The sequence below is a fragment of the Tachyglossus aculeatus genome, chromosome 5 (genome assembly GCF_015852505.1).
Source record: "Tachyglossus aculeatus isolate mTacAcu1 chromosome 5, mTacAcu1.pri, whole genome shotgun sequence".
Taxonomy (NCBI): Eukaryota; Metazoa; Chordata; class Mammalia; order Monotremata; family Tachyglossidae; genus Tachyglossus; species Tachyglossus aculeatus.
In genome coordinates, this window is record NC_052070.1 from 59,851,299 (window position 1) to 59,863,942 (window position 12,644).

At 46.8% G+C, this 12,644-nt stretch overlaps 1 protein-coding gene across 1 annotated transcript in view; it reads left to right on the top strand.

Moving 5' to 3' along the window:
• The window catches only part of MORN1 (MORN repeat containing 1), a 242,664-nt gene that overhangs the window by 156,693 nt on the left and 73,327 nt on the right, over positions 1 to 12,644 (top strand). Inside the window, 1 exon segment of the mRNA XM_038747309.1 lies at positions 8,953 to 9,104. Coding sequence (XP_038603237.1) covers positions 8,953 to 9,104 — 152 coding nt within the window.

The window sequence follows — 12,644 nt, forward strand, 5'->3', positions numbered from 1 at the left end:
TCATACTCCGGGCGGGGACATAGAGGGTGGAAGTAGCCTCTCCCTCCCTCTTGGAAAGCAGCATGGCCTAGTGGAAAGAGTCCGGGCATGGGAGTCAGAGGACCTAGTTTCCAATCCCTTCTCTGCTACATGTCTGCTGTGTGACCTTGGTCAAGTCACCGCACTTCTCTGGGCCTCAGTTCCCTCATCAGTAAAATGGGGATTAAGACTGTGAGCTCCATGTGGGACAGAGACTGGTCCAACCAGTATCTACCTCAGTGGCTTAGAACAGCGCTTGGCGCTTAGTAAGCACCTCCGCGTCCGCAGGCTGAGCTCTGGTCAGCGTCGCCAGAGGGAAAAGGCCGACTTGGCTTCTGTCGGGACCTCGTTGAAGCTGTTAGTGCGTTGAGAAATTGAAATTACGGTGTCAGCAATCTGGTTCCCACTCATTGCCCAGAACATAAATAGTGCAGGTACAGCAAAAGCTAATGGAGAGAAAGATATTAAAGAACGTCCTTGTTGAAGGAAAGACAAAACTTTTTATAATGCAATATAATGATCCAAATGAAGGCACCTTAGAGAAAAATGCCTTTGTAACTTTTCATTTGTCGGGTCTTCAGAAGCCCGATCAGTGAGTCAGACGGTTGTATTTATTGAGTGCTTTCTGTGTGCAGAGCACTGTACTATGCAGTTGGGAGGGTACAGAATAGCAATAAATAGTCACATTCCCTGCCCACAATGAGCTTACAGTCTAGGGAGGGAGACAGACATTAATATGAATAAATAAGCCCAGTTTTCTGGGAAAAGGAGAAAGCCAGGTTATTCCTCTCCTGGCTTCCTCTTCTTCCCACCGCCCCCAAGCCCAAGGATGACTCGGTTGGTTCACACTGCAGGTCCTAGTCCCCAAAGACTTCCTCTCGGAAATAAAGGCATTAACTTGTGTCTGTCAATCTTCCCAAATTAGACCCGAAGTTCCTTAAGATCAGAGACCATGGCTCTTCCTCACTTATGCTCTCCCAAGTACCTTGCCCAGTGCTCTGCACACATGCATGTCCAATAAGTAATAATGATGATAATCATCAATCATATTTATTGAGCGCTTACTGTGTGCAGAGCACTGTACTAAGCGCTTGATAATAACAACAGTACTTGTTAAGCACTTACTACGCTCCAAACACTGTTTTAAGAGCTGGGATAAATGCAAGTTAATCGGGTTGCACACAGCCCCAACCCACATGGGGCTCATACTCTTGTCTCCATTTTAGGAGAAGCAGCGTGGCTCAATGGAAAGAGCCCGGGCTTTGGAGTCAGAGGTCATGGGTTCAAATCCCAGCTCTGCCAATTGTCAGCTGTGTGACTTTGGGCAAGTCACTTTGCTTCTCTGTGCCTCAGTTTCCTCATCTGTAAAATGGGGATTAAGACTCGGAGCCCCCCATGGGACAACCTGATCACCTTGTAACCTCCCCAGCACTTAGAACAGTGTTTTGCACATAGTAAGTGCTTAATAAATGCCATCATTGTTATTATTATTATTTTACAGAGGAGGAAACTGAGGCACAGAGAAGTAAAGTGACTTGCCCAAGGTCATGCAGCAGATACGTGGCTGAGCAGGGATTAGAACCCAGGTCCTTCTGCCCCCAGGCCCTTGCTCTATCCACTCACCAGTGGACTGGCTCCGTGCTAGCTGGGATGCAATGCTGTCCCATTAACACCCCAGGCTGCTACTCTCGCCGGAAGTTTCCCCTCTCTCCCCTTTGATCCTGCAGTTCCATTTCCCCGGCCTTGGGTCCGAAACAGGACCAAAATCCAGAGTGAAGAATAGAAATTGCGCTTACAAAACCGAGAAAGGAAATAAGAACCTAGATTGGGAGCTGATGCAAATATTAAAAATTCCTCTTTCACATGACTGCATTATCCCTGGAAAGGCTCCACCACCACACACTGTCTTGGAGACAATATAATCATCCGTTCCCTGCTCCCATAAGGAAAAATAAGCTATTAATAGTCACTACTGCAGCGCTAGCCTGCTAAGTGCCGTATGGGCCCTTTCGACTAATCAAGCGACACATCGGTCCCGGAGACCTTCTCCTATTTATCTAAGTGCCGATGGGTTCATCGACTACCTATTGATTCTCCTTCTGAAAGGGACTGGAGAGGTTTCCGGGCTTGAACACCCCTGCTGATGACATTATTGTTTTTCCTGTAAACCGGGGCTAGCCTAGTGGAAGCAGATGGCCTTCAACACTCATTCCTCACTGCCAGAAGAGCGGGGAAAGACAACAAAGTCAAACTCAGAATAGACCCAATCCGGGAATGCAACCCGCAGCACACGCTGCAGCCCTGCTCCCAAGCTTTTCGTCCCCTCGAGGCCTAGGGTCAGTCCTCAGTGTTCAACGGCGGGGAGAGCACGGGCCCAGGAATCAGGGGACCTGGGTTCTAATCCCAGCTCTGTCACTTGGCTGCTGTGTGACCTCGGGCAAGTCATTTCAGAAAAAGTCAGGGAAGCATCGTGGCTTTGGAGTCAGAGGTGATGGGTTCAAATCCCGGCTCCGCCCCTTGTCAGCTGTGCGACTTTGGGCAAGTCACTTCACTTCTCTGGGCCTCAGTTCCCTCATCTGTAAAATGGGGATTAAGTCTGTGAGCCACACGGGGGACAACTTGATTACCTTGTATCTACCCCAGCGCTTAGAACAGTGCTTTGCATATAGTAAGCGCTTAATAAATGCCATCATTATTATTTTACCTCTCTGGGCCTCGGTCTCCACAAATAATAATAATAATAATAAAAGTTGTGTTTGTTAAGCACTTACTCTGTGCCAGGCACTGTACTAAGCTCTGGGGTAAATACAAGTAAATCAGGTTGAACAAAGGCCCTGTCAATCATTCATTCAATCAATCATACTTATTGAGTGCTTACTGTGTGCAGAGCACTGTACTAAGCGCTTGGAAAGTACCATTCGGCAACAGACACAGTCCCTACCCAACAATGGGCTCCCAGTCTAGAAGGGGGAGGCAGACAACAGAGCCAAACAAGTAGACAGGTGTCAGTATCATCAAAATAGATAAATAGCATTATAGATATGTCCCACGTGGACTCACAATCTTAATCCCCATTTTACAGATGTGGTAACTGAGGCACAGAGAAGTAAAATGACATGCCTGAGGTCACACAGCAGACAAGTGACCGAGCCGAGATTAGAACCCAGGTCCTTCTGACTCCCAGGCCTGTGGTCTCTCCACTATGCCACACACGGATCTCAAGTAGCTGTGGTATTCGTTAAGCGCTTCCTATGTGCCGGGCACTGTACTAAGTGCTGGTGTAGATACAAGGTTATTGGGTTGACCACAGTCCCTGTCCCACACTGGGCTCACAGTCTTCATCCCCATTTTACAGATGAGGCAACTGAGGCACAGAGAAGTGAAGTAAGCTCCCTAAGGTCCCACAGTAGACAAGGGGCAGAGCCAGGATTAGAACCCAGGACTTCCAGGCCTGTGCTCTATCCACAAGGCAGCACAGCTTCATGGAGATCAGTCAATCAATCCACGGCATTTATTGAGCCTTTACTATATGCAGAGCAGTGTACTAAGCGCTTGGGAGAGTAAGATACAACGGCGGTGGAAGACATATTCCCCACCCACAAGGAGCCTACAGTATAGAGGGGGAGACAGACATTAATTAATTAATTCATTCATTCATTCATTCAATTGTATTTATTGAGTGCTTACTGTGTGCAAAGCACTGTACTAAGCACTTGGGAAGTACAAGTTGGCAACATACAGAGACGGTCCCTACCCAACAACGGGCTCACAGTCTAGAAGGGGGAGACAGACAACAAAACAAAACATGTGAACAGGTGTCAAGTCATCAGAATAAATAGAAGTAAAGCTAGATGCACATCATTAACAAAATAAAATAAATAGAATAGTAAATATGTATAAGTAAAATAAATAGAGTAATAAATCTGTACAAACATATATACAGGTGCTGTGGGGAGGGGAAGGAGATAGGGTGGGGAGGGATGGGGAGGGGGAGAGGAAAAAGGGGGCTCAGTGTGGGAAGGCCTCCTGGAGCAGGTGAGCTCTCAGTAGGGCTTTGATGGGAGGAAGAGAGCTAGCTTGGCGGATGTGTGGAGGGAGGGCATTCCAGGCCAGGGGGAGGACATGGACATGGGCCAGTGGTCGACGCCGGGACAGGTGAGAACGAGGCACAGTGAGGAGGTTAGCAGCAGAGGAGCGGAGGGTGCGGGCTGGGCTGGAGAAGGAAAGAAGGGCGGTGAGGTATTAATATAAATGAAATGGTATGGATAAGAAGTAAGTTCTGTGGGGATGAAATAGCTATTCTCTCTTTTAGACTGTGAGCCCCATGTGGGACAGGGACTGTGTCCGGCCTGATTATCTTGTACATAGCACTTAACAAATACCCCAGTTATTATGCTCGTCACTGGCAAGGGCCTGACTCTGGAAATATAGAGACCTGGATTCTCGCCCTGGCTCTGCCAATGAGGGCATGTCTACTGTGGGTCTGCCAGCAGTGGTGAAATTTTCCCACCAAAGAATCGCTCAGGGCGTTTACAAACTGACTATCGATGGTGGGAAAGGTGGCCTTGGCTACCAAGGCCTCCCGAGGCATCTCCGCGGCCCCCTCAGCCCGAGGCGAGCCCTGCACGCAATAAAGCTTGATGTGCACTTGCTGTTGTGCTGCGTCCCTGCCCCGCCTACTGGGTCGTGGCACTCCAGACCCCACCTCGGACACGACAGGCAGGGACGTGAGACACTGAGAAGCACGGTGCAAACCACTAGCACCACAATCAAGTCCTTCAGGTGAGGTCTCGGACCCAAGGCCTCAGATTGAGGGCAATCCATCATCCCCAGTGGGGTTCTCTATCGTCCAGTGTGGAGTGCTGGGGAGATAATAATAATAATAATTATAATGATGGCATTTGTTAAGCGCTTATCATGTGTCGAGCACTGTTCTAAGCGCTGGGGTAGATCAATCAGTCTATCAATCAATCATATTTATTGAGCGCTTACTGTGTGCAGAACACTGTACTAAGTGCTTGGGAAGTCCAAGTTGGCAACATATAGAGACGGTCCCTACCCAACAGTGGGCTCACAGTCTAGAAGGGGTAAACAAACAACAAAACCAAACATATTAACAAAGTAAAATAAATAGAATAGATATGTACAAGTAAAATAAATAGAGTAATAAATATGCACAAACATATATACATATTCCCATCATCATTATTATTGTTATGATTATTATTAATAAATCTAAATTATTATTTAAGCAATCAATCAATCAATTGTATGTATTGAGTGCTTACTGTGTGCAGAGCACTGTACTAAGTGCTTGGGAATTTCATCCTGCCGGCTGAGCATCGGGATGAAGGTAATCAGGTTGTCCCACGAGGCGCTCACAGTCTTAATCCCCATGTTACAGATGAGGTAACTGAGTCACAGAGAAGTGAAGCAACTTGCCCAAACTCACACAGCTGATCAGTGGCGGAGCCGAGATTAGAACCCACGACCTCTGACTCCCAAGCCCATGCTCTTTCCACTATGCCACGCTGCTTCTCTATGGGAGAATCAGATCGAATGCCATTCCTGGCCTGCACAGGGTTCGCAATCTAATAATAATATAATGGTATTTGTTAACTGCTTACTATGCGCAAGCACAGTTCTAAGTACTGGGGTAGATACAAGTTAATCAGGTTGGACACGGTCCCTATCCCACACTGGGCTCACACTCTTCATCCCCAATTTTTACAAATGAGGTAACTGAGACACAGAGAAGTTAAGTGGCTTGCCCAAGGCCACACAGTAGACATGTAGTGGAGCCGGGATTTGAACCCAGGTCCTTTTGACCTCCAGGCCCATGCCCTAACCAGTAAGCTGCGCTGCATCTCTAAGAGCCAGAGGGAAGAGCTGATAGCCCCATTTTACAGGGGAGGAACCTGAAGCCCAGAGAGGTCAAATAACTTACCTCAAGTCACACAGCAGGTATTGGAACCATCAGTCATGATTCCTCCCTAAATCTGGGCTCACCCTCAGTCCCATCACTCTTGCCAAGGTGTCTCATGGGTTTCTGGGCTCTGCCACTTGCCTGCTCTGTAACTTCTTAACGCCTCGCCTTACTGTTAAAATGAGACACAGCAAGGTCTAGAGGAAAGACCACAGGCCTGGGAGTTAGAGGACCTGGGTTCTAATCCCAGCTCTGCCAAATGCTTGCTGTGGGACCCTGGGCAAGTCACTTCACTTCTCTGTGGTTCAGTTCTCCTGATCTCCTGCCTACGTAGCGAGCTCCTGACGGGAGAGGGACTGTGTCCAACCTAATTAACTTACATCTACCCAGCACTTAGAAACGTGTTTTATACGTAGTAAGCACTTAACAAAGACCATTTAAAAAAATCTGCTTTTCCTCCTAATTCTACTGAGTGCCACGTGAGACAGACTGTATCTGATCTGACTTGTGTCTACCTCAGCGTTTAGTATGGCTTTTCTCACATAGAAGGTGCTTAACAAATCCCACTATTATGAATCTAGTCGGGGTGGCGGAAGAGTCCAGGGTTCCCCAAAGTATCCCGATCCAGCTGGGACAAAACAGTCAACGAGCTGTGGGCAGGCCATTTTGTGGTCCAGGGGCAGAGTGAGGGGATGCTATCAGCACCACCCGAAAAAGGCAGATTAGAGCAGGAGCCTGGCCTTTTTAACCTTATTGGAAGTGCATCCTCCACCAAACTAGCAGTGTGATGTAGCGAAAAGAGCCAGTGCCTGAGAATCAGAGGTCCTGGGTTCTAATCTTGACCCTGCCACTCTTTTATTCTATGGTATTTGTTAAGTGCTGTCAAGCACTGTTCTAAGCACTGGGGTAGATACAATGATAATAATAATAATGGCATATGTTAAGCACTTACTATGTGCGAAGCACTGTTCTAAGCGCTGGGGTGGAGACAAGGTGATCAGGTTGTCCTACGTGGGGCTCACGGTCTTAATCCCCATTTTACAGATGAGGTAACTGAAGCACAGAGAAGTTAAGTGACTTGCCCAAAGTCACACAGCTGACAAGCGGCAGAGTCAGGATTAGAACCCATGACCTCTGACTCCCAAGCCTGGGCTCTTTCCACTGAGCCACGCTGCTTCTCTAAGTTAATCAGGTTGGACACAGTCCAGATCCCACATAGAGCTCACAGTCTAAGTTAAAGGGAGTATTTAATCCCCATTTGACAGATGAGGGAACTAAGGCACAGAGAAATGAAGTGACTTGCCACCCTACTTGTTTTTTTTTTTTTGTCTGTCTCCCCCTTCTAGACTGTGAGCCCATTGTTGGGTAGGGACTGTCTCTATATGTTGTCGACTTGTACTTCCCAAGCGCTTAGTACAGTGCTCCGCAAACACTAGGTGCTCAATAAATATGATTGAATGAACTGGGTTTAGAACTCAGGTCCTTCTGACTCTCAGGCCTGTGTCTATCCACTAGGCCATGCTGCTTCTCCGCCCAAGGAATTTCACAACCAGTGATGTCTTTAAATATGATGGACAATACAAAAGGTAACTCTCTCTTTTTACGTCTCTTAAGGAGGGGCTGATAGCACCCTGTCACTTAGCCCCTGAACCACAAAGTAGCCGTCTCACAGCTCACTGGCCTTCTTGCCCCAGCTGGATCGGGATACTTTGGGGGACCCTGGACCCAGGGGCCAAAAAGGAGACACACTCTTCCCCTACTCCGGCTAGCGTCAAAAATAGTGGGATTTGTTAAGCACCTTCTCTCTACATAGAGAGAGAATACATATGTATGTATGTATATGTTCAGGGTAGTGTGTTGGTGAGGGGGTTCTACTGTTGACCCAGTGCTGAATGGAACCTATATTGTTTGCAGAGTCCTGAACTGAGTACCTGTGATGGACAGATCTCTGTACTGGACACTTAGTATTTGCATAGCTCTATTCTGGGTACCTACTGTGTGCAGAGCACTGTATTTAACATCTACCGTGTGCAGAGGACTGTACCAAGACTCTACTGAGTGCAGAGCACTGTGAGGCTGCCTACTTCTATTTACACAGTATTTGTTAGGCGCTTATATTTTCCAGGCACTGTACTAAACACTGCGGTAGATACAAGGTGATTAGGTTGAACACAGTCTCTGTCCCACATTGGGGTTCACAGCCTTAATCCCCATTTTCCAGGTGAGGTAATCGAGGCTCAGAGAAGTGAAGTGCAGCAAAGCCGGGATTGGAACACAGGTCCTCTGACTCCCAAGCCCGGGAAGTTTCCACTAGCCCACAATTATTCCCAGGAGGGAAGGAGAGAACAAGTGGCAGAGCGGGGATTAGACCCCAGGGCCCTTCTGTCTCCCAGACCTGTGCTGTAGCCACTAGGCCACACTGTGTGTACTGTGTGCAGAACAATGTGCTAGATGCCTCTAGTCTGTAAACTCATCCTCTAGACTGTAAACTTACTGTGGGCAGGGAATATGTCTATTTATTGTTGTATTGTACTCTCCCAAGTGTTTAGTCCTGTGCTCAATAAGTACAATGAAATGAATGAATGTGTGCAGAGTACTGTACTGAGCACTTGGGAGAATCTAACAGCAACAAAAACACACTGTCCCTGGCCTTTAAGATCTTATAATCTAATGGGAAAGGAGAAACACCGCCCAGAAAAACTCAAGGCAACATCTTGGCATCTCCTTGTCCTACATGAACATGAGGAAGAAACCGAGGTTATTACTTTGGCTCTCAACCAGGCGCAGGTGGTACAAAAGCGACCCTCCCTTAGGGAACTGGGTTCCAGAACTCCCGTGCCCTGGCCAGTGGTGGGCACAACCAAGTCCCCACAGGGTTTACATCCCCCTGGCAACCGCAGTCCAATGTCAGAGAGCAATCAGCGCTCTCCCCTCCAGTCATTCTCACCCCTCGACGTGGCCTTCAGTTCTTTGTTTCTTAGAAATATTTCCTTTGTTCTTTTTCCTAGAAAAGTCTCTGGTCTCGGCAATGGAAAGCGTAGGTCCTTCTCCCCGAACCCGCCAACGTGTGGACCGAGGAGCCGTTTGATTTAAAGACGTCAGGTTGGTCCCTCCTCCTCCCGGACACTGGGCTCGCAGGTTCGGGGATGATCCGAGCCAGGTATCGAAACGTTCTCATAAACTCTCCACCTCGCCTGCCAATGTATGGATGAATAGTTCTTTGTCCCCTTCCAGAGGCAAGCCTTTATTCCCACCTACCTGAAGTGTTTCTGTATGGGTGTTTTGTGTTTTCCTCTCTCTCTCCACTCCCACTTCTCTCTCTCTCTCTCTTTCTGCCTCTCCTCTCTCCAGTCTCAAATCCTCTCTTCTTTTCCCCTCTACCCAGCTCCTTCCACTTTCCTCCACCATTCCAGTTTGCCACTCTCATTTCAGAGAACACCGATCAGAGCTTTGGTTTATATTGGACTCAGCCACTTTGCCTATAAGATGGATTTTTATTTTTTTTAATGGTATTTATTGAGTGCTTACTATACGCCAAGGCCTTCACCAGGGGCTGAGGTGGATACGGGATATGGGGTAATCCAGTAGGATACAGATCCTGCCCTACTGGGATTCACAATCTAGGATGCAGAACGATATCCTAGATTGTAAGCTCCTAACAGGGTACGGAGTGTGTCTACCAAATCTAATTGTCCTTTTCCAAATGCTCTGCACCCAGTAAGTGCTCAGGAAATACCACTGATTGTTATCTTATCCCACAGCACTTGTGTTCACATTGATAAATAATATATTATAAATGATTGATTTATATTCATGTCTGTCTCCCCCTCTAGACTCATTGTGGGCAGGGAAAAGTGTCTAGCAACTAATATATTGTACTCTCCCAAGATCTTAATACAGTGGTCTGTACACTGTAAGTGTTCAATAAATATCAATAACGTCTTATCCCACAGCACTTAGTATATATCTATAAAGCCAGTAGTATGAATTATCGATTTATATCAATGTCTGTCTCCCCCTCTAGACTGTAAGCTCGTTGTGGGCAAGTAACATATCTACCAACTCTGTTGAACTCTCCCAAATGCTCAGTAGCATCATGGTCTAGTGGCTAGAGCAAGGAGCTGGGTAGAGAGGAAAAGAAGAGACGGTTTGAGACTGGACAGAGGAGAGGCAGAAAGAGAGAGAAAGAAGTGGGGGTGGAGAGAAAGAGAGAGAGAGGAAAGCAAAAGATGCCCATACAGAAGTCAAAAGGACCTGGGTTTTAATCCTGGCTCCACCATGAGTCTTCTATGTGACCTTGGACAAGTCACTTTACTTCTCTGTGCCTCAGTTGCCTCATCTGTAAAATGGGGATTAAGACTGTGTGCCCCATGTGGGACAGGGACTGTGTCCACCCCAGTTACCGTATATCTACCTCAGCACTTAGTACAGTGCCTGACACATAGTAAGCTCTTAACAAATACCATTATTATCATTACTACATTGCTCTGTACACAGTAAGCACTCAATAAATAACATTGATTGATTGATTATCCCCATTTTTACAGTTGAGGAAACTAAAGCCCAGAGAGGGTAAATGATTTGCCCGGGGTCACCCAGCAGGCCAGTGGCAGAGCCCAGACTTGATGCCTGGATTCTCAACTCAAAGGCTTGCGCTCTTGGTATTTGTGCACAGAACCTAGCCAAAAAAAATCTCAACAGGCTGTCTCACCTTGGACATTCATTCATTCATTCATTCATTCATTCAATCATATTTATTGAGCACTTACAGTGTGCAGAGCACTGTACTAAGCTCTTGGGAGAGTACAATCTAACAATAAATGGACACATTCCCTGCCCATAATGAGCTTACAGTCTAAAGAGGGAGACAGACATTAATATGAATCAATAAATAAATGATAGATATGTACGTAAGTGCTTTGGGGCTGGAGGGGGGATGAATAAAGGGAATAAATCAGGGTGATGCAGAAAGGGCAGAGTTAAACAAGGCAGATGGTCTGAGATGAAGTGTTCACCATCTCCCTTGGGAGTCTATTCCAGAAAATGATCCCCACCTCTGGAAATTTCCTCCTCCACATCCAACCAAAGGCACTTCACATGCAGCTGAGTATACCCCTTTTTTTCCATTCTTTGGAAGCAGGAAGAGCACCTGGATGGGGCAGGCAGTTATACAGCCTCCCCAACAATGGTATTTATTGAGTGCTTATCGTGTGCAGAACACTGTACTGAGCGCTTGAGAGAGTACAGTATGGCAGAGTTGGTTGGCACATTCCTCTCCTCCTCCTCCCCCTCCCCATCCCCCCCGCCTTACCTTCTTCCCCTCCCCACAGCACCTGTATATATGTATATATGTTTGTACGGATTTATTACTCTATTTATTTATTTATTTTATTTGTACATATTTATTCTATTTATTTTATTTTGTTAATATGTTTTGTTTTGTTCTCTGTCTCCCCCTTCTAGCCTGTGAGCCCACTGTTGGGTAGGGACCGTCTCTCTATGTTGCCAACTTGTACTTCCTAAGCGCTTAGTACAGTGCTCTGCACACAGTATGCGCTCAATAAATACGATTGAATGAATGAATGAATGAATTCCCTGCCCGCAAGGAGTTTACAGTCTAGAGGGGGAGAGCCATCTTTTATCATCCCCATATAATGGTATCTTTTCTCCCTGCCTTGAATCACATTCATTCAGTCATGTTTATTGAGCACTTACTGTGTCAGAGCACTGTACTAAGGGCTTGGGAGAGTACAATTCGAAATAAACAGACTCATTCCTTGCCCACAACTAGCTTACAGTCTAGAGACTGGTTACACACTGATTACTCTGCTCCTTGAGCTCTTCAAGTGTCTCCGTTTCTCTCAAAACGACTGAATCAAAATCAAGACATGGTACTCCCCAAGGGGCCTCTCCAATTCCCAGTCTGTCGAACCCCCTCCTAAACTGCGAGAGTCTCCTTTGGGAAATATCCTCCGTGGTCGGGGAGCAGTGGACAAAAGGGGAAGAATTGTGTCACCCTTATTTCACCCAGGGGGTCCTCCATGGCCCCAAGAGCCTTTGGTCCCCAACCTGTCTTTCCCTCATTTGGTTTAGGTTGTGTCCTCTGGACATCTCCTTGTTTCTGTTTCTAGAGAAGCAGTGTGGCCTGGTAGATAGAACACAGGCCTGGGAGTTAGAAGGACCTGGCTTCTAAACCCGACTCCGCCACTTATCTGCTGTGTAACTTAGGGCAAGTCACTTCGCTTCTCTGGGCCTCAGTTACCTCATCTGTAAAATGGGGATTAAGAGTGTGAGCCCCATGTGGGACAGAGACCGTGTCCAGCTTGATTTGCCTGTATCCTCCCAGTGCTTAGAGCATTGCCTGGCACATAGTAAGTGTTTAACAAATACCACAATTATTGTTTTTATTATTATTATTATTATGTAAATAATAAATTACCTCATCAATCAATCAATCAATCGTATTTATTGAGTGCTTACTGTGTGCAGAGCACTGTACTAAAGTGGGATTAAGACTGTGAGTCCCATGTGGGGCAGCAGGGACTGTGTCCATCCTGATTAGCTTGTATCTACCCCAGCGCTTGATACAGTGCCCGGGGTCGGGTAAGCGCTTAACAAATACCATAAACAATAATAATAATGAGTCAGTGGGGTGAGCCACCTCTGATCCAATAACAGTTAGGTGCCCAAAGGGGAAGCC